Source organism: Saccopteryx leptura, chromosome 1 (assembly GCF_036850995.1).
Source record: "Saccopteryx leptura isolate mSacLep1 chromosome 1, mSacLep1_pri_phased_curated, whole genome shotgun sequence".
Classification (NCBI taxonomy): domain Eukaryota; kingdom Metazoa; phylum Chordata; class Mammalia; order Chiroptera; family Emballonuridae; genus Saccopteryx; species Saccopteryx leptura.
This window is the reverse complement of record NC_089503.1, coordinates 301,894,290-301,913,516: the sequence shown is the minus strand read 5'-3', so window position 1 is coordinate 301,913,516 and position 19,227 is coordinate 301,894,290. Positions and strand designations below refer to the sequence as shown.

The 19,227-nt window shown below is 38.5% G+C and overlaps 1 protein-coding gene across 3 annotated transcripts in view; it reads right to left on the bottom strand.

The window, feature by feature from the left end:
* The window catches only part of FGD6 (FYVE, RhoGEF and PH domain containing 6), a 127,968-nt gene that overhangs the window by 62,698 nt on the left and 46,043 nt on the right, over nucleotides 1–19,227 (bottom strand). For all 3 annotated transcript variants that reach the window (XM_066357359.1, XM_066357365.1, XM_066357368.1), the window contains 2 exons: nucleotides 2,756–2,823; nucleotides 2,644–2,674 (listed from right to left, as the gene is read on the bottom strand). In XM_066357359.1, the coding sequence (XP_066213456.1) occupies nucleotides 2,644–2,674; nucleotides 2,756–2,823 (99 nt within the window). The remainder of the gene's footprint in view (nucleotides 1–2,643; nucleotides 2,675–2,755; nucleotides 2,824–19,227) is intronic.

Here is a 19,227-nt window from a genome sequence, read left to right as displayed (position 1 = left end):
ATTTTGCAAATGAGAAAAGCTGGACCCAAAAGGTTAAACTACACTCTAAAATTCACATAGCTGGTAAAAAACAGAATCTACCAAGCCAATGCTTTCCAAAGTATGATCCACAAACTGTTACTGGTCTGCAAAGATATTAGTCAGAAGTGAGAATAAGAAATAGAAAATTTTTATATCAATTTGACATGGTCATGACATTTTTAATATATTTTACAAAAGTTTTGGTCTACCATGAATTGAAAATTTTAAAATCTAGTCCCTCACCACAATATGTGAGAAGCATAAGATATGAGAACTCGAAGCACTCTGAGGGCAGGGACTCTATGCTGCTCACAGAGAAATCCTCACTCAACACATGTTCCAGCCAGACCAGGCGGTGGCGCAGTGGATAGAGCGTCGGACTGGGATGCAGAGGACCCAGGTTTGAGACCCCAAGGTCGCCAGCTTGAGCACGGGCTCATCTGGTTTGAGCAAAAGCCTACCAGCTTGAACCGAAGGTCGCTGGGTCCAACAAGGGGTTATTCGGTCTGCTGAAGGCCCGCGGTCAAGGCACATATGAGAAAGCAATCAATGAACAACTAAGGTGTTGCAATGCGCAATGAAAAACTAATGATTGATGCTTCTCATCTCTCTCCATTCCTGTCTGTCCCTGTCTATCCCTCTCTCTGACTCACTCTCTGTCTCTGTAATAAATAAATAAATAAATAAATAAATAAATAAATAAATAAATAAAATTTTTAAAAAAATCAATTTGAAAAAAAAAACAAAAAACAAAAAAACCCCCACATGTTCCATACAAGATGAGCTGAAATAACGCACTAAAATGAAAACTCAAGTCTTTCTGACTCCATAGGACTTTTTTGCCTCAGTTATCAATAGAGCTTACCAAATAACTTATAGATGCTTTAAATTTCCTTGGAGAAGAAATTTAAACATGTCTATCAGAAAAATATGTCAAATAGGTAAAATGTATTCATCCTAAAGATATGTTCTCAGTTTTCCAGAAAATGGTAGTTTAGTTTTTTTCTTTTCTCCCTAGAAGTGCTTATACAATAGAGAGGGTTCGGGGCATTGCAGCAAATGTATATAAAATTTACTTTGAAAAGCCATTTAAGCCCTGGCTGGCTGGCTCAGTGGATAGAGCATCAGCCTGCCATGCTGATGTCCCAGGTTCGATCTCCAGTCAGGGCACACATGAGAAGCGACTATCTGCCTCCCTCTCCCCCTTCTTTCTCTCTTCCCCTCTCGTAACCAGTGGCTTGATTGGTTCGAGCGTCCACCCATGGGCTGAGAGGGTAGCTTGGTTGGTCTGAGCATCAGCCTAAGACACTGAAGATAGCTTGGATGACTCAAGCATTGGCCCCCAACAGGTGCTGCTGGGTGGATCACGGTTGGGACACATGCGGGAGTTGGTCTCATTATCTCCCTTCCTCTCACTTAAAAAAAAAAAAGAGAAAAGAAAAGAAAAGCCACTTATTTATCAAGCTTATTGTTATTTATTTGAAATGACAATATGCTTGAAAGTCTACAAATCTGTTTAGCTGACCAAATATTGTTATAATTTTTCAAAATAAATTACAAGAGAGAACTTACTAATACAGTCAAGAGTTAGGTGAAAAACTATTCACAGGGAAATAATTTCACAAAACAAGTTAGTATTGTTAAGAATTGTTTTGGAAAATCTTTCCAAAGCTAGAGATTTTTCACACAGGACTTAGGCCTCCATGTTTCTGTTGTATCAAGGGAATCATTTGGTGAATGTGAGTCACCCTTCAGTAAAACCCGCTTTTCATGCTCATGTGTACCTAGTAAAGGAAAACTGAAAATAATGATACTTTGTGCAGAACCATAAATGTGTGTATAGTTGCGGCCCTACCACCTCTCAGGAATTAAGTTTAAGATGTTAATAATTACCCCATCTAAGTAAAATTTCACTTCGATTCCTTTTTTTCATTGTTTCCTTTAGCTTATCCCTTCCTTTAGTTAAGTTTTAACATCTTGCCACAATACAATTGGAATAAAGTAATAATAAAAGCACTTTAGCTGCCAATGCATAACGAAACTTGTAAAAACTTGCAGGGACAAAGGAGTGCATGAGAAAAATTAGTATGTAGGCAGACACATATCATAATTGTTTCCCAACAGGTTCGTTCAAGTTGACAATTATAAAAATTGAAAATAGAATTGTAAAAAAGTTAGTTGTAAAAATGTCTATTTTAAGTCTCTTACTACGAGCTTATTCAGAGAGAAGAACAAAATTGAACACTGATCATGACATTCATTAGACATCGCTAATACAAAATTCTACTTGACAGCAGACTTCTGCAAATGTCCAAGAAGAAGTATTATCACTTTAAAAACTCTTTATTATGAAGACAGACAGTTTGAAGACTTTGAAGATACAGATATAAAGGCTACTTTTCAAAATCACCTGGTCATACCACACATATATGAGATACCTACATAACTTTTATATTCACAATCTGTGTGAATTTAAAAATATAATCATATATTAGAAACCACATACATGCATCTATGTATTAATTTAAATGTATTTAAGTTATATTGAAAATATTGGTGGCTAGGAAAAGATGTAAAAGAGGGTAGCCTGATGACATCAAGAAAATATTAGCAGATACTTACAATGTGCAAAAGTTTTAACACATCCACAAACCTGTAAAAAACATTAATAAATATTGTTTTAAATGATTCAATAAAGAAATGAAGTCTTCTAAATTATAAACTAGATACCTACACTTTCTCTGAGCTCATGATCTCCTTGGCAATATAATGGACTTTACTTTTTATTCCAGTATCTTCATCCTGTGGAAAAGAGTACATTAAGAAAGCATTATCATACAAGGATAATGAATATCAGCTTTGAGCTTGTCAGATGTAAATTCAGCTTTGATACTTACAAATTTCCGATTAGAACACATTTCATGCCATATAACTTCCCAAATGACAAACATAGAGAATTAGATAAGGTTATTATTAAACCATGATACAGGAGAAGCTGAGAGAGACAGGTAATCTTCAATCATCAGCAGCACTGGATTGATGGACTTCTCCCAAGAAGCCCCAGAGCCTTGGTGGTTCAAAACTGAAAAGTCACATTCTGCGGGAAAAATGACCCTACAGATATTGCAGGAACGTTCTTCTGGGGTGCACACAAGTAATGTGAGATCAGTGAATATATAACAGGAATGTGTAAGAGCACTTGACCTTAAGTGAAGCCATCAAGTCAGACACCTTAAGTGCAGTCTGAAAAGGCTCTTTTTCACATTACAAACATATGCCAACATTTCAGCCATAGGCTCTCTTCAATTTACTTAAAACTCCTTTTAGAAATAAACTCTTTCCAGTCAGTTTTATTCTAAAGAGTTGAAATGAAATTCTTTATGCATTGTTTCGTGTGTAAATTAAATACTCTAGCAGGAAGGGGGGGGAAGTTCACTTCTGGGGGAAAATAGTGATTAGGAAGGGGGTCTTAATATATAGGAATTTAGAGACTTGATTTCATTTAAGATCTAGTAGAGCTGGCTTTGACTCTATGTCATTAGAGAGAAGGAGGAATTTCTATCCATTCCTATTCTGGTACAAGATCTGCACACTGCATGTTTACAGTGAAGGGCAAAAGAGAGTAAAAAAACAATTATAACATTTTTGATATTACACCTAAGGTGACCATGATGCCTCTAGTCATTAAAAAGAAACATGCTAATGTTTCTGTTGAGGAAACATCAGGTCTGGTTTTAGAAAGAGAGGCTCTGTGCATTAGTGCTGGCATTGGCAATACTCGGACCCAGCTATATATGCTGCCCAAGATGCAGTTGAGCAAGGCAATGTCACAATAAGGATAAAAGCTGATCATGACAGTCCAGTAGTCAGTCACAAAATGACAGACAAAAAAAAATAACAGTAGTGTCTTCTTATTGTTAAAAAAAATAATGATAGTGAAGTGGTCTTCTTTTCTAAATTGAGATTATAGATCATCCTAGTACATCTGTTTACCTGAGCATCACTGTGATGCGTCAGAGGACTATCCTAGTTCCTTATTTGGAGGAAAAAAATGTTGTTTTAGGCTGCTTCCAGAATTTCAGGGTCAGAACCAAGGTATAAAAAGAGATGCAGTTTGGCCTGACAAGGTGAGGGCACAGTGGATAGAGCACAGACCTGGGACATAGAGGACCTAGGTTCGAAACCCTAACCGGCTCCAGCTTGAGCGCAGGCACACCAGCATGAGCATGGGATCACAGATGTGACCCCAAGGTTGCTGGCTTGAGCCTAAGGTTGTTGGTTTGAACTAGGGGTCACTGGCTTGATTGGAGCCCCCCCTGCCGGTCACGGCATGTATGAGAAAGCAATCAATGAACAACTAAAGTGCTGCAACTATGAGTTGATGTTTCCCATCTCTCTCCCTTCCTGTCTGTGTCTGTCTGTCTGTTTCTCTTTTTAAGAGAGAGAGAGATGCAAAGCTTAAAAATGAAGCTCTCCTGAAAATTACATTTTAATGATTTTTTAAAGTATGGCTGATGATGTTCTGTACATACATAAAAACCCTTTTATTAACTTATTTAAAGCACCAGTGCCATTCAATTGAAAAAATATATAGAGATTTCTTCAAGGTTTTACAGCATGTTAAAATTTAGATTATTTGATTATAATAATTTATATTTTCATAACAAGTCAGTCAGTTATAGTAAATGTAAGGGAAACCTTTATTCTCAGATTCAGTTTTTACTATATTGATAACCACTGGGTCATAAGTGGCAGTTGAAGTGAATGAGATCAAATAAAAGAAATACATAAAGTGAGAACTGGACCACAATCAGAATCCCAAAGAAGATCCACTTAAAACACGAACTTGCCAAGATTCAAAGTTGATTAGAAGAGTTGGAAAGAGAACCCACACTTTCCAATTTCTAAATTAGATATTCTTCTATTACACTCTGAATCTCTCAGTATCTCTGCTGGTAATCATATCCTTAAAAACATTCAATACTAAAACATATACCCACAAATATCTCCCTCCTCTCTCTTCAAATATTCTGCAATATGTAGTTTAAATTTTGTGAAAAGTATTGTTATATATAACATTCAAGTTTCCCTCCTCTTCTACCAATAAACACGAATCTTGCAGTATGTATTTGTCCTTTCTATGTTTTCATATCTTATTACTGAAGAATTTACATACAATATCAAGAAGTCCTAACTCTTTCATCAGAAATAGTTACGCAAAAAATATTCAAAGCAAGCTATAAAACCAACTACTTACAAAAATAGTCTTTGAAACGTAATTGGTTATTATTTAAGAGTGCATAATAGTTCAGTCTACTGGCCCTGACCAGTTGGCTCAGTGGTAGAGCGTCGGCCTGGCGTGCAGGAGTCCCGGGTTCAATTCCCAGCCAGGGTACACAGGAGAAGCGCCCATCTGCTTCTCCACCCCTCCCCCTCTCCTTCCTCTCTGTCTCTCTCTTCCCCTCCCGCAGCCCAGGCTCCATTGGAGCAGAGATGGCCCGGGCGCTGGGGATGGCTCTATGGCCTCTGCCCCAGGCGCTAGAATGGCTCTGGTCGCAATAGAGCGACACCCCAAATGGGCAGAGCATCGCCCCCTGGTGGGCGTGCTGGGTGGATCCCCGGTAGGGCGCATGCAGGAGTCTGTCTGACTGCCTTCCCGTTTCCAACTTCAGAGAAATACAAACAAAAAAAAAAGTTCAGTCTACTTAGCTTAGAATATTTTGCCTGTTATTTAGCTCCCAAACTCTTTAAAAGGACAATTAGATTACTTTGACTTCTACCCCTATTATTTCTTTCTAGGGCTGTTGTTGAATAATTGCTGCTCAACTGAGCAAGATAAGCATAAGATACTCAACTCCATTCACTCCCTTTAAACTACACATACCTAACATTCCTCAGGAAGCAGTTGTAAACACCGCATGATCTTGCAGATTACTTATCAAACTTGCACTAATAACCATGATTGCCTATATGTGTACACACATACACACAGATAATTGTTATTCTGAAAAATACTGTAGCAAGTCAATGCTTTTTAACAATGATAATGGGTTTATCTATATTATCTGTAGCTAGAAAGTTTAATATTTATCAAATACAATGTATCTTTATAAAATTTAAAAAAGCCAAAAGAAATGCATTAAAAATTAAAAAGCCTGAGCAGGCGACGGCACAGTGGATAGAGCGTCGAACTGGAACGCAGTGAACCCAGGTTCAAAACCCCAAGGTCGTCAGCTTAAGTGCGGGCTCACCGGCTTGAGTGTGGGGTCACTGGCTTGAGTGTCGGATCACAGGCATGACCTCATGGTCACTGGCTTGAGCCCAAAAGGTCTCTGGCTTGAGCAAGGGGTCACTTGCTCTGCTGTAGTCCCCCGGTCAAAGCTCATATGAGCAAATAATCAACAAACAGCTAAGGTGCCACAGGAAGACTTGCTGCTTCTCATCTCTCTCCCTTCCTGTCTGTCCGTATCTGTCCCTCTCTCTGTCTCTGTCTCTGTCTCTGTCTCTCTCTCTCTCTCTCACACACACACACACAAATAAATAAATAAATAAATAAATAAATAAATAAATAAATAAATAAATAAATGGAAAGGGCAGCACTGGCTCAATAGCTCAGCTGGTTAGAGCATCTTCCTGATATACTAAGGTTGCAGGTTCAATCCCTAGTAAGGGTACATACAAGAATTAACCAATGAATGCATAAAGTGGAACAAATTAATGTTTCTTTCTTTCTCTCTCTCTCTCTAAAATAAATAATATTTTAAAAATGGCCTTGGCCAGGTAGCTTAGTTGGTTGGAGTGTTGTCCCCATAAACCAAGGTTGCGGGTTTGATCACTGGTCAGGACATATACAAGAAGCAACCAATGAATGCATAAACAAGTGGAACAGCAATTGATGTCTCTCTCCCACTTTCTCTCTTTAAAATCAATAGATAAAATTTTTAAAAATTAGAAGGAGAAACCTAAACTGTTGGAAAAATTAAAGCCTTGACTCTGCATTCTCCATTTTCAAAGGATAAAAGGTCCCTTAAAGGTCAGCAGGTGGTTTTAGCAGTATCTACACAAAAGCCAAGGTACATTACAGACGATGAAGCGTTTGTTTAGTAGAGCCACCTAAAATGTGTACCTGCTCTACACAAAAATTTCAAGTAGGTATGCTTTATTTTTGGCATTTACCTTGCATTTCCTTCCCTCCCCTTGTTATGTCAGTACTCTGAACATTTTTTCCTCATCTTCAGAACCCTACTCTGCCGAAGTGTGGGTTAGAGAGGACTGTACAGGGTGACTCCACAGTAATAAATACATTAGCCCCAGGAAGATTCATGCTTCTGTTATAGCAGGGGACAAAAACATTTTCACTCAAACAACATCTAAGGTGGGCCTGGCATTCCTTATCTGCAAAATGAATGTTAAACTTTCCATTTTGAACTCCTAGGATTGAAACACTGGAGTATCTCAGATGTCAGGTGTGGTGAGGCACGTCAGTGAGATAGAGGGGGCGGTGAGTCAGAGATCAGCACCAGGGCTGGTAACTGTGGAGTACGTGTTTCTTTCCTAGAAACTGAGACTGTAAACTTTGGGTGGATGGGGGGAATGAAGGGTACTGGCATGAAGACAGTCATGAAGATCAATGGAAATAAATTGAGAAGTATACCTTCATATTCATGGTCAATAAATTTTAGACAAAGTTATCAAGGCAATTCAATGGGACAAAGGATAGTGTTTTAAACAAATGATTGAAAACTGCTCGCCTGACCTGTGGTGGCGCAGTGGATAAAGTGTCGACCTGGAAATGCTGAGGTCGCCGGTTCGAAACCCTGGGCTTGCCTGGTCAAGGCACATATGGGAGTTGATGCTTCCAGCTCCTCCCCCCTTCTCTCTCTCTGTCTCTCCTCTCTCTCTCTCTCTCTCTCTCTCTCTGTCTCTCCCTCTCCTCTCTAAAAAATGAATAAAAAACAAAAACAAAAACAAAAAAAAGAAAACTGTTGGAGCAGGCCAATGTTGGGTAGCTCAGCTGGTTAAAGCATCATCCCAACAAGGCAAGATTATGAGTTTGATTCCCATAATCAAATCAGGGCACATAAAAGAATCCACCAATGAATGCATAAATAAGTGGAACAACAAATTTGTTTCTCTAAAACCAATAAATAAATATAAAAATTAAAAGAAAACTGCTGCAACAACTGGACATCTACAAGCAAAATGATGAATTAATGCTCCACTTGGCACCATTTAAAAAAATTAAATAAAATCTACCATAGACTTAAATGTTAAGAGCTAATATAATAAAGCTTCTAGAGAAAACAGAAGAAAAATTTTGAAACCTTAGTATAGGCTAACAGTTCTAAGATATAATGCCAAAAGCATAATCCATAAAAGAAAAAAAAATGACGATATGAACTTCATAAATTTAAAAATGTTATGCTTCAAAAGACATCATAAAAAATATAAAGAGATGTCACAGGTGGGAAGGAAGCATTTGCAAATCATGATTCTGTATCCAGAACATATTTAAAAAAAAAACAAACACTTGTAAGACAGCTCAGTTAAAAATGGGTAAAAGAACAGACATTTCACTAAAGAACACATAACAATAGCCAGTAAGTATATGAACAGATGCTCAACATAATTAGTCAGCAGGGAAATGCAAATTAAAACCACATTGAGATACCACTTCATACTCACAAAAGGACTATAATAAAAAATCAGAAAAAAGCCACTATTGGTGAAGAAATAAAGAAACTAACACTTTTTATGGTGGTGGGAATGGTAGCCCTTACTCATATATTATGATTTTGAGCTTTAGCTGTCTCCTAATATCACTAAAGGCAGAATTTATATTTCTTATTCTTCTTGTTAATCTGAGATTATTTCTCAGAGAAAGGCGTCATGACCGTCTTTACTCCATCATTTAAAAATCTGCACTTAGTAACTGTCATTTGATAGCAAGATTAGTGGGAGAAAACAGCTCCACTGTCAGCTGATTCACTGCTCTCCAGCTAACCCTGAAAACATTACTGACCATTAGAACCACAAGATAGCTGTTCAATGTCAGATTCCCAGGTAACTCGGAATTCTCATTCTATAGGTCTGAGGTGGGGCATGAAAGTGTGTATTAAAAGAGGGAATGAAAGATATGTATGAAATAGCCCTAGCCTTCAAGAAGTAATGGGAGTAAACCAAATATACAAATAATTATTTGTAAGGACTAGTACAAAACATGCTGACATTTTGAAAAAAAGAAAGAGCATCAGCAGGTACCAGTGTGTAATTAAGGAAAAGATTCACAAAGAATAAAGTATCTGATGTTCTTCAGTCACTTTAAATAAGTCATCAAGTACTTGCATGCTAGATACTATTGACTCATCAAAGCCAGAAACCTGAATTTCTCTACCTTCTATGATCACAACTAAATCACTAAGTCCTGTCAATTTGTCCTTCTGAATATTTCTTTGCCCTTTTTTTTTTTTTTTTTTTTTTTGCAACAGAGACAGAGAGAAAAAGGCATAGAGAGGGACAGACAGGAACAGGCAGGCAGGGAGAGAAATGAAAAGCATCAATTCTTTGTTGCAGTTCCTTAGTTGTCCATTGATTGCTTTTTATATGTGCCTTGGTTCCAGTTGAGCCAGTGAACTCTTTTTTTTTTTTTTTTTAAGAGAAATAGAGAGAATGAAACAGGAAGAGAGAGATGAGAAGCAGTCTCTTAGTTGTTGTTTTTTTTTATTTATTCATTTTAGAGAGGAGAGAGAGAGGGAGAGAGAAGAGAGAGACAGGGGGGAGGAGCTGGAAGCATCAACTCCCATATGTGCCAAGCCCAGGGTTTCGAACCGGCGACCTCAGCATTTCCAGGTTGACGCTTTATCCACTGCGCCACCACAGGTCAGGCGAGCCAGTGAACTCTTGCTCAAGCCAAAAACCTTGGGCTCAAGCCAGTGACATGGGACTTCAAACCAGTGCCCTTTGGGCTCAAGCCAGCAACCATGGGGTCATGTCTATGATCCCATGCTCAAGCCACAACCCCATGTTCAAGCTGATGAGCCTGCACTCAAGCCAGATGAGCCTACACTCAAGCTAGCGACCTCGGGGTTTCAAACCTGGGTCTTCAGCATCCCAGGCCTATCCTCCATCCACTGCGCTACCACCTTGTCAGGCTTATCTGCTTTTTTTTTTTAAGAGAGACAGAGAGAGGGATAGATAGGGACAGACAGATAGGAACGGAGAGAGATGAGAAGCATCAATCATCAGTTTTTCGTTGCGACACCTTAGTTGTTCATTGACTGCTTTCTCATATGTGCCTTGACTGTGGGCCTTTAGCAGATCAAGTAACCCCTTGCTCGAGCCAGCGACCTTGAGTCCAAGCTGGTGAGCTTTGCTCAAACCAGATGAGCCCATGTTCAAGTGGCGACCTCGGGGTCTTGAACCTGGGTCCTTTGCATCCCAGTCCAATGCTCTATCCACTGAGCCACCACCTGGTCAGGCTCTGCTACTTTTTAATAGAATTTTTAAAAGGTCTCTGCTAGGGCCCTGGCTGGCTGGCTCAGCAATAGAGCGTTGGCCCGGTGTGTGGATGTCCCAAGTTCAATTCCTGGTCAGGGCACACAAGAGAAGCACCCATCTGCTTCTCCACCTTTCCCCCTCTCCTTTCTCTCTATCTCCCTCTTCAGCAGCCAAGGCTCCACTGGAGCAAAGTTGGCCCAGGTGCTGAGGATGGCTCCACTGCCTCGCCTCAGGAGCTAGAATGGCTCTGGTTGAAACGCAGCAATGTTCCAGGTGGTCACAGCATGAACCCCTGGAGGGCATGCTGGGTGGATCCCAATTGGGTGCCTGTGGGAGTCTATCTGCCTCAGGGCTTCTCACTTCAGAAAATAAATTAATTATTTTTTTTTTAAAGGCCTCTGCTAGGCTACCCAAGAGTTATACTTAAAAGCAAAAAAATTAACAGCCAGACCTGCCTGAACAACATCTCTTAATCATTCATTTATGCCAAAAATGAGGTGACATGACTAACATCTAGACAAAGTTCTCTTAGGTTCTCATCCTTCTCTTCATGAAGGTGTATACCCTATGAGCTGTTTGAAGAAAACGTGAAAAGGAAAGAGGCAGGGAAGTCAATATGCAGGAAAAGTGAACAGTCATGAATAGTCCTACCATACTGAAGAATAATGAATAGATTCCACTTTTAAACAACCTCTGGCAACCACTAATGTACTTTCTGTTCCGATGGATTTGCCTATTCTGGACATTTCATATCATTGGAATCATACAACGTGATCTTTTATGACTGGCTTCTTTCACTTAGCCTGGTTTCAAGGTTCATCTGAATTGTAGTATGTATCAGCACTTTCTTTTACTGCTAAGCAATTTTCCATTCATCAATTGATGGATCCATTTATCAGTAGATGGACATTTGATTTCTTTCCACTTTTAGGCTGTCATGAATAATGCTCCTATGACCATCCCTGCACAAGTTTTTGTATGGACATATGTTTTCATTTGTCATGGGTATACAACAGCCAAGGGTAGAAATGCTGGACTATGTGGTAACTGCATACTTAACATTTTTAGGAACTTCTAGATCATTCTCCAAAGTGGCTGCACTATTTTACACTCCTCTCAGCAGGGCAGAAGGGTTCCAATTTGTCTATATCCTCACTAACATTTGGTATTGTCTCTTTTTGATTTTACAATCATCCTATTGGTGTGAAGTGGGAGCTCACTAAGGTTTTGTCTCACATTTCCCTGATGGCTAAGGATATTGAGCATCTTACTATGTATATCTTCTTTGGAGAAATATCTATTCAGATCCTTCGCCCATTTTAAATTGGGTCATTTATTTTTTTTTTATTGAGTTGTAAGAGTTCTTTAGATATTCTGTATGTAAGTACTTTACTAGAGATATTTACTAACAGAGAGTATTGCAAATGTTGGTTTACAGAAGTTCATGTGGAAAATAATACAATAATTAATAACAAGAATAAACTCTATTTCGCATACTCACAACCATAAACCCACTTTGCCCCATCTTGTATTTTCTCTTATTCTGTGGGTTGTCTTTTTTTTTTTTTAATATTAACTGTATTTTGATAACTGTACTCCAATATCTTTTTTCTTATTTATTTATTTTAGAGAGAGACGAAGGGAAAGAGAAAGAGAGACAAAAACATAGGTCTGTTCCTGTATGTGTCCTGTCCGGGGATTGAACTGGCAACCTCTGCATTTCAGGATGACGTTCTAATCAATAGAGCTATTCGGCCAGGGCTCTTTTCATTTACTCAATGGTACTGTGTGCAGCACTAAACTTTTTAATTTTAACAAAATCCAACTTATCTGCTTTTGCACCTTACACTCTTTTTTTGTAACTAAGAAGCTTTGGCCTAACATAAAGTCATGAAGAGTTATTACTATATGTTCTAAAAGTTTTATACTTTCAGCTCTCACATATAGGTCTATTATAATCCACTTCAAGTTCATTTTTGTGTATAGTGGAAGGAAAGGGTCTAACTTCATTCTTCTGCATGTGGTTATCCAGTAATTATAGTACTGTTCAGTAACACTTGAATTCTTTAACTATATATTTTGACCATTTCTATTATATAAAAATTCTTATTGTCACCTGAAACCCATTGTAAAATAATTTTGACATAACTATAATGACTTTTTAAAAATTGAATTTATTGGGGTGACAGTGGTTAATAAAATTATACAGGGTTCAGGTGCACAATTCCACAATACATCATCTGTAATATTGCACTGTGTGTTTATCACCCCAAGTCAGTCTCTCTCCATCACCATCCACCCCACACTACCCTCTCCTATTCCCCCCACTCCCTTTCCCTCTTGCAATCACCAATGTTATTTGGGTATAGGTTTTCTTCTTTGCTTAATCCTTCACCTTATCACCACATAATTTAAAACTTATCTGACCAAGCTTATACAGCTCATAAGCGGCAGAGCTAGGATCAAACAATGGGTCTTAGGATGCCAAATTTCATGTTTTTCTTTTAAATATTTAGTTAGTTAGTTAGTTAGTTGGTTATAGGTAAAAGCAGGGGAGGTAGGGAGACAGACTCCTGCATGTACTCACACCGGGATTTACCCAGCAACCCTGTCATGGGCTGATGCTCAAGTACTGAGCTATTTTTAGTGCCTGAGGCTGATGCGCTTAAACTAACCAAGTTATCCTCAGCTCCTGGGGCCAATGCTTGGACTAACCAAGCCACTGGCTGCAGGAGGGGAAGAGGGAGAGAAGGGGGAGAGGGAGGGGGAGAGAAGCAAATGGTCGCTTCTTCTGTGTGCCCTGACTAGAAATAGAAGCCAGATGTCCATACGCCAGGCTGATGTTCTATCCAATGAGCCACCATCCAACATCAATGTTTTTTCTATTAGACATAATACTGCCTTTCGTGTAAACATGTTTCAGATTTACTGATCAAAGATAAGAAATGGCAAACTTTATATATATTTACTGGGTATATTTACCTAATATATATTTTATTTGATTATATAAAATTTGATTATATAAAATTTGATTTTAGATATCTTTTTGCTTGCTTCTTTTCATATAACCCAATAATAATAGCTAAAAATCTATTGAGTATTCACTTTGTGTCAGACACTGTTTTAAAAAGTGTATAATCATTTAACCAATACAATCATCTGGGAAAATATGAACAAGTGTCTCTCCTACTCCCTCATCTTGTTACAGATGGGAAAACAAAGGCGCAGAGAAGTAAATTGCTCAAGAACACAGACGTTGTAAGCAGAAAGAGCCCAGGGTATCTAGCTCCAAAGACTACTTTCTTCTAAACCACTGTGACAACAAAAAACTTAAAAGAAAAGCATTCCTCAGGCTATGCTTAGGTGGATCTAGAACTGCCTAAAGAGGAAGAGTTAATCTATTTTATTATTGCCATTGCTGTCTCAGATGAAGAAACAGAGAGTAGGCTCATCAGGACAGTTGACAATTCTACAGGAGGGAAATTAGTAATACACTAGCATCAGGTGAAATAAAATATTAAATGTCCATGAGTAACTGAAGAAATAATGTCACTTTAAAAACAAAAGAAGATTTAACAGAGTAACTGCACATGGTACTACTAAAGACAGAAAAACTCAGTAATATAAATAGTGGAAGGGAAGGAATAAGCAGGCACAAATACAGAAGGAACACTGGAAATCTCCAACGACCACAAAACAAAACAGTCAGCTAGGCAATGTTATAACAGGATGTGTTGGGAAGATGTGTAACACAAAAAGGTTGGAGATTAATCCTTCCTTTTTATCAGTTATCAGTGAGATCCCTAATAGAATGTGGACACCAGTTTGATCACTATTCTTTAAGTATGGGGAGGTTTTGGAAAGTGTCTGATTTAAGCAACAAAAACAAACAAAATGATAGAAAACAGTATTTGTTAGAAAAAGAAAATCTCCCACTTATTAAAAAGAGGAAAGGTTGATTTAATCACACTCCCTAGAGAACACCCTTTGAAAACTCTTCTCCAAACTCTGCAGGCTTTGACTTGGTCAAAAAATCACTTTCTTAAGGCTTTTACCCTAAGTAGCCTCCTCAGTTTCTAGCACATCACTGTTTATATCCTTCAAAACATAACACACTCTAAAGTTCTTTGCTTTATGTCTAGAACATACTGATAGTACCTGGGACTTAGTATATATTTTAATATTTTTGAATCTACATCTGTGAAAAGGTTACAAGAAAAATGAGCTTTTAAATTATAGTAACACAGATAACAATAAAACATAGTAGGAATTATTTATTAGTCAAAGTAAATCCCACACTGCTGAGGGATGCAGTGGGGTTTCAGAACAGTCATTTACCTGTCTTAGCTGTCTTACAAATTCACTTACCTTAAGGCTAAGTAATTTCTTATGGTTACTCCCAACTCCGTAATTCAATACCTCAAAATACAGAAATGAAGTCTTGCAAAAAATAATCATTGAGTTCTAACCATGTACTGGACATGGTTTGGTTTTGTTTTTTAAGTGAGAGACAGACAGAGACAGACAGACAGGAAGGGAGAGATGAGAAACATCAATTTTTCATTGTGGCACCTTAGTTGTTCACTGACTGCTTTTTCAAATGCGCATTGACCAAACAGCTCCAGCAGAGCAAGTGACCCCTTGCTCAAGTCGGACTCAAGCCAGTGACCTTGGACTTCAAGCCAGCAAACTTTGGGCTCAAGCCAGTGACCATGGGTCATGTCTATGATCCCACACTCAAGCCAGCTACCACACACTCAAGCCAGATGAGCCCACACTCCAGATGGTGACCTTGGGTTTCAAACTTGGGTCCTCAACATCCCAGATCAATACTCTATCCACTGCACCACCACCAGTCAGCTCTTTGAGTTATTTTTTGTTGTTCTTTTTCTAGTTCATTTAGGTATAATATTACCTTTTTTCTTTAAGACTTTTCTTGTTTTTTGAGATAGGCCTTTATTGCTATGAATTTCCCTCATAGGACTGCTTTTGTTGTGTCTTATAAATTTTACATGACTGTGTTTTCATTTTAACTTGTCTCAAGATATATTTTGATTTTTTTTCCTTGATCTCATTGCCCTATTTATTGTTTAGTAACCATGCCATTAAGCCTCCATGTGATTGTGCATTTTTCAGTTTCCTTCTTTTATTTTACAGAGACAGAGATAGAGTCAGAGAGAGGGATAGATAGGAACAGACAGGAATGGAGAGAGATAAGAAGCATCAATCATCAGTTTTTTGTTGTGACACCTTAGTTGTTCATTGATTGCTTTCTCATACGTGCTTTGACTGCGGGCCTTCAGCAGACAGAGTAACCCCCCTTGCTCGAGCCAGCAACCTTGGGTCCAAGCTGGTGACCTTTTGCTCAAACCAGTTGAGTCCGTGCTCAAGCTGGCAACCTTGAGGTCTCGAACCTGGGTCCTTCTGCATCCCAATCTAACGCTCTATCCACTGCGCCACCGCCTGGTCAGGCCAGTTTCCTTCTTGTAACTGATTTCTAGTTTCAAAACACTGTGGTTAAAAAAAATGCTCCATATGACTAAAAGATCTTAAATTTATTCAGACTTGTTTTGCGGCCTAATAGCTTCTATCCTGGAAAATGTTCCAAGTGCACTTGAATGCATATTCTGCTGTTTGGATTAAAATGCTCAAAATATATCTATTGAATCCATCTGGTCTAATATGTCAGTTAAGAATAGTTTCCTTGTTCAGTTTCTGTCTGGAGATCTATCAGTTGATGTCAATGAGGTATTAAAGTCCCCTACAATGACTACAGTACTGTCAATCTTTCCCTTTATGTCTAACAATATTTGCTTTATATATTTACGTGTTTCTAGCTTGACTGCATAAAGTTTTGCGAGAGTTATATACCCTCACTGGATTGATCCCTTTATCATTACGTATGTCCTTCTTTGTCTTTTTTTATGATCTTTGTTTTAAAGTCTACTGTATCTTATATAAGTATTGCTACTCCAGTTTTTTTTTTTTCATTTTGATCTGCAATATCTTTTTTCATCCCTTTACTTTCAGTCTATGTGCGTCTGTCAATCTGAAGTGAGTCTCTTATAGATAATGTTTGTATGGGTTTTATTTTCTCATCTATTCAGCCACTCTCTCCTTTGAATGGAGCACTTAATCCATTTATATTTAAAGTGATTAGTGATAGGTTATAATTCATATTTATGTTCCTTCCACCCTACCCTATCTTCTTCTTAAGTCCTTTTAACTTTTTTTTTTTTAATACTAATTTGGTGGTGATGAACTCCTTTAGCTTTTTCTTGTCCGGGAAACTTTTTATTCTCTTTAAATTTTAATTGATACCCATACTGACTAGTTAGTCTTGGTTCTAGATCATTATTCTTTATCACTTTAAATATTTTATGCTAATCCCTCTTGCCTAAAAAGTTTTTTCTTAAGAAATTAGCTAACTATCTATGGGTGCTTCCTTGTAGGTAATTGTCTTTTTCTTGCTGCTTTTAAGATTTTCTCTGTCTTTAAACTTTGCCATTTTAATTATGATGTTGCTTTGTGTGGGTCTCTTCAGGTTCATCTTTTTGGGGACTCTGCGCTCTCATGACAAATATGACTATTTCCTTCCCTAGGTTATGGAAGTTTTCAATCATTACCATATTTTCCTATGTATAAGACGTACCAATTTTTGAAAAATTTGGGTTTAAAAACCGGGTGTGTCTTATACAGTGGTTGTAGTTTTTTTTTTACTTGCATTTCACGCTTGCTTTTGCACTCATTGTAGAGTTTTTTACTTGCATTTCCCACTTTTTCACGCTTGTTGTCTTTGCACTCATTGTTTTGCACTTACTACAAGTATAATACAGTAGGTTACATTTTGCCACGTTCTGCCCACAAGTGGCTCAGAAAAGATTTTCGTACAGTGGTTAATTCAAGTTAAAAGTGATCCAGGTTGTAAAGGTGAATGAAAATTGTGCTGCTGAATGTAAGTTTGTTCTCTTCCAACTGAGAAATCCATCTGAGACTGGCTATGGGAAGAAGAAACCCTACTGAAAATGCCATGGAACAAGAAGGCCAAGAGAAGCAAGTTAGCAAAATGACCTGATTTAGAGAGGTAATTGAAGATATGGATTGAAGAGCAAAGGGCAATTGGAATTCTTGTGTCCACAAAGATGGTTCAGCATGAGGCAAGAAGAATTGCTGATGAAAAAGAAGTTATTCATTTCAAAGGAGAATACAATTGGTGCTTCAGGTTCATGAAACAGAATGGACTAAGCATGCATACATGCACCAAATTTGCCCAAAAGATGCCTGAAAGCTATGAGCAGAAGGTCCTTGTCCTTCAATGTTGGAAGACACATCAGTTTGAGTTGGGACAGACAGACTGCAAATATAACAACATCCCCCTTCAATTTGATGTCCCAAGTAACAGAACTCTTGATAAGAATGGAGTGAAAACTGTAACTGTGAAGACAAGAAAAGAGCCATTATACAGTTGTTCTAGTTTGTAGTGCTGACGGAACCAAGCCGCCTCCTGTACTGACTTTCAAACGCAAAACAATGCCAAAGGAAGATATTCCTCGAGGAGTGATTGTCCATGTTCATGACAAGAGTTGGATGGATCAGGATGGGATGAAGATCTGGTTTTATAAAGTTTGGAGAAGGAGACCAGGCAAGCTCTTATGCTAACCTGCCCTATTGGTGCTTGATCAGTTCAGGGCACACATAATAAAAAACACAAAGAAGACTGGTGCAGAGCAATAAACAAAACTTGCCATCATACCTGGAGGCTTGACATCCCAGCTTCAACCACTTGATGTCAGCATTAACAAACCCTTCAAAGCTCCCATGAGAGATGAATGGAACCAATGGATGAAGTCTTCTGGGGACAATTTGATACCAGCAGGAAGAGTGAAAAAAACAACTATAGGAGAAGTTTGTACCTGGGTGAACAGATCCTGGGATATCAAGATTGAGATTGTTGTGAAGTCATTTAAGAAGTGTGGCACTTCAAATGCCATAGATGGAACTGAAGACAAGGCAATATATGAAGACAGTGATTCATCATCAGACACAGATGAGGACAAGCTAATGGATGGGAATTTTGACAGTGATGAGGAGTTTTATGAATTTTATGAATAAAACTTGAGTTCAATAACTTTATGTAATACATTTTTTTTTCAAATTTCAAGCCCCAAACTTAAGGTGCGTCTTATACATGGGAGAGTTTAGACATGGGGAAATACAGTAGTTTTTCTTTTTTGGTGGGGGGTGCACCATTTACTTATATATATATTTTAGAAATGTATCAGTACAGTGAAACTAAATTTTAAGAGACCTTGGATGTCATTAATTTGGATAAAATTAGTTTATTATAAAAGAGACACAAATTATTTACATGATGAAAGGTTTCCCCTGGCCAGTTGGCTCAGCGGTAGAGCGTCGGCCTAGCGTGCGGAGGACCCGGGTTCGATTCCCGGCCAGGGCACACAGGAGAAGCGTCCATTTGCTTCTCCACCCCTCCGCCGCGCTTTCCTCTCTGTCTCTCTCTTCCCCTTCCGCAGCCAAGGCTCCATTGGAGCAAAAAAAAATGGCCCGAGCCTGACTTGTGGTGGCGCAGTGGATAAAGCGTCGACCTGGAAATGCTGAGGTCGCCGGTTCAAAGCCCTGGGCTTGCCTGGTCAAGGCACATATGGGAGTTGATGCTTCCAGCTCCTCCCCCCTGTCTCTCTCTTCTCT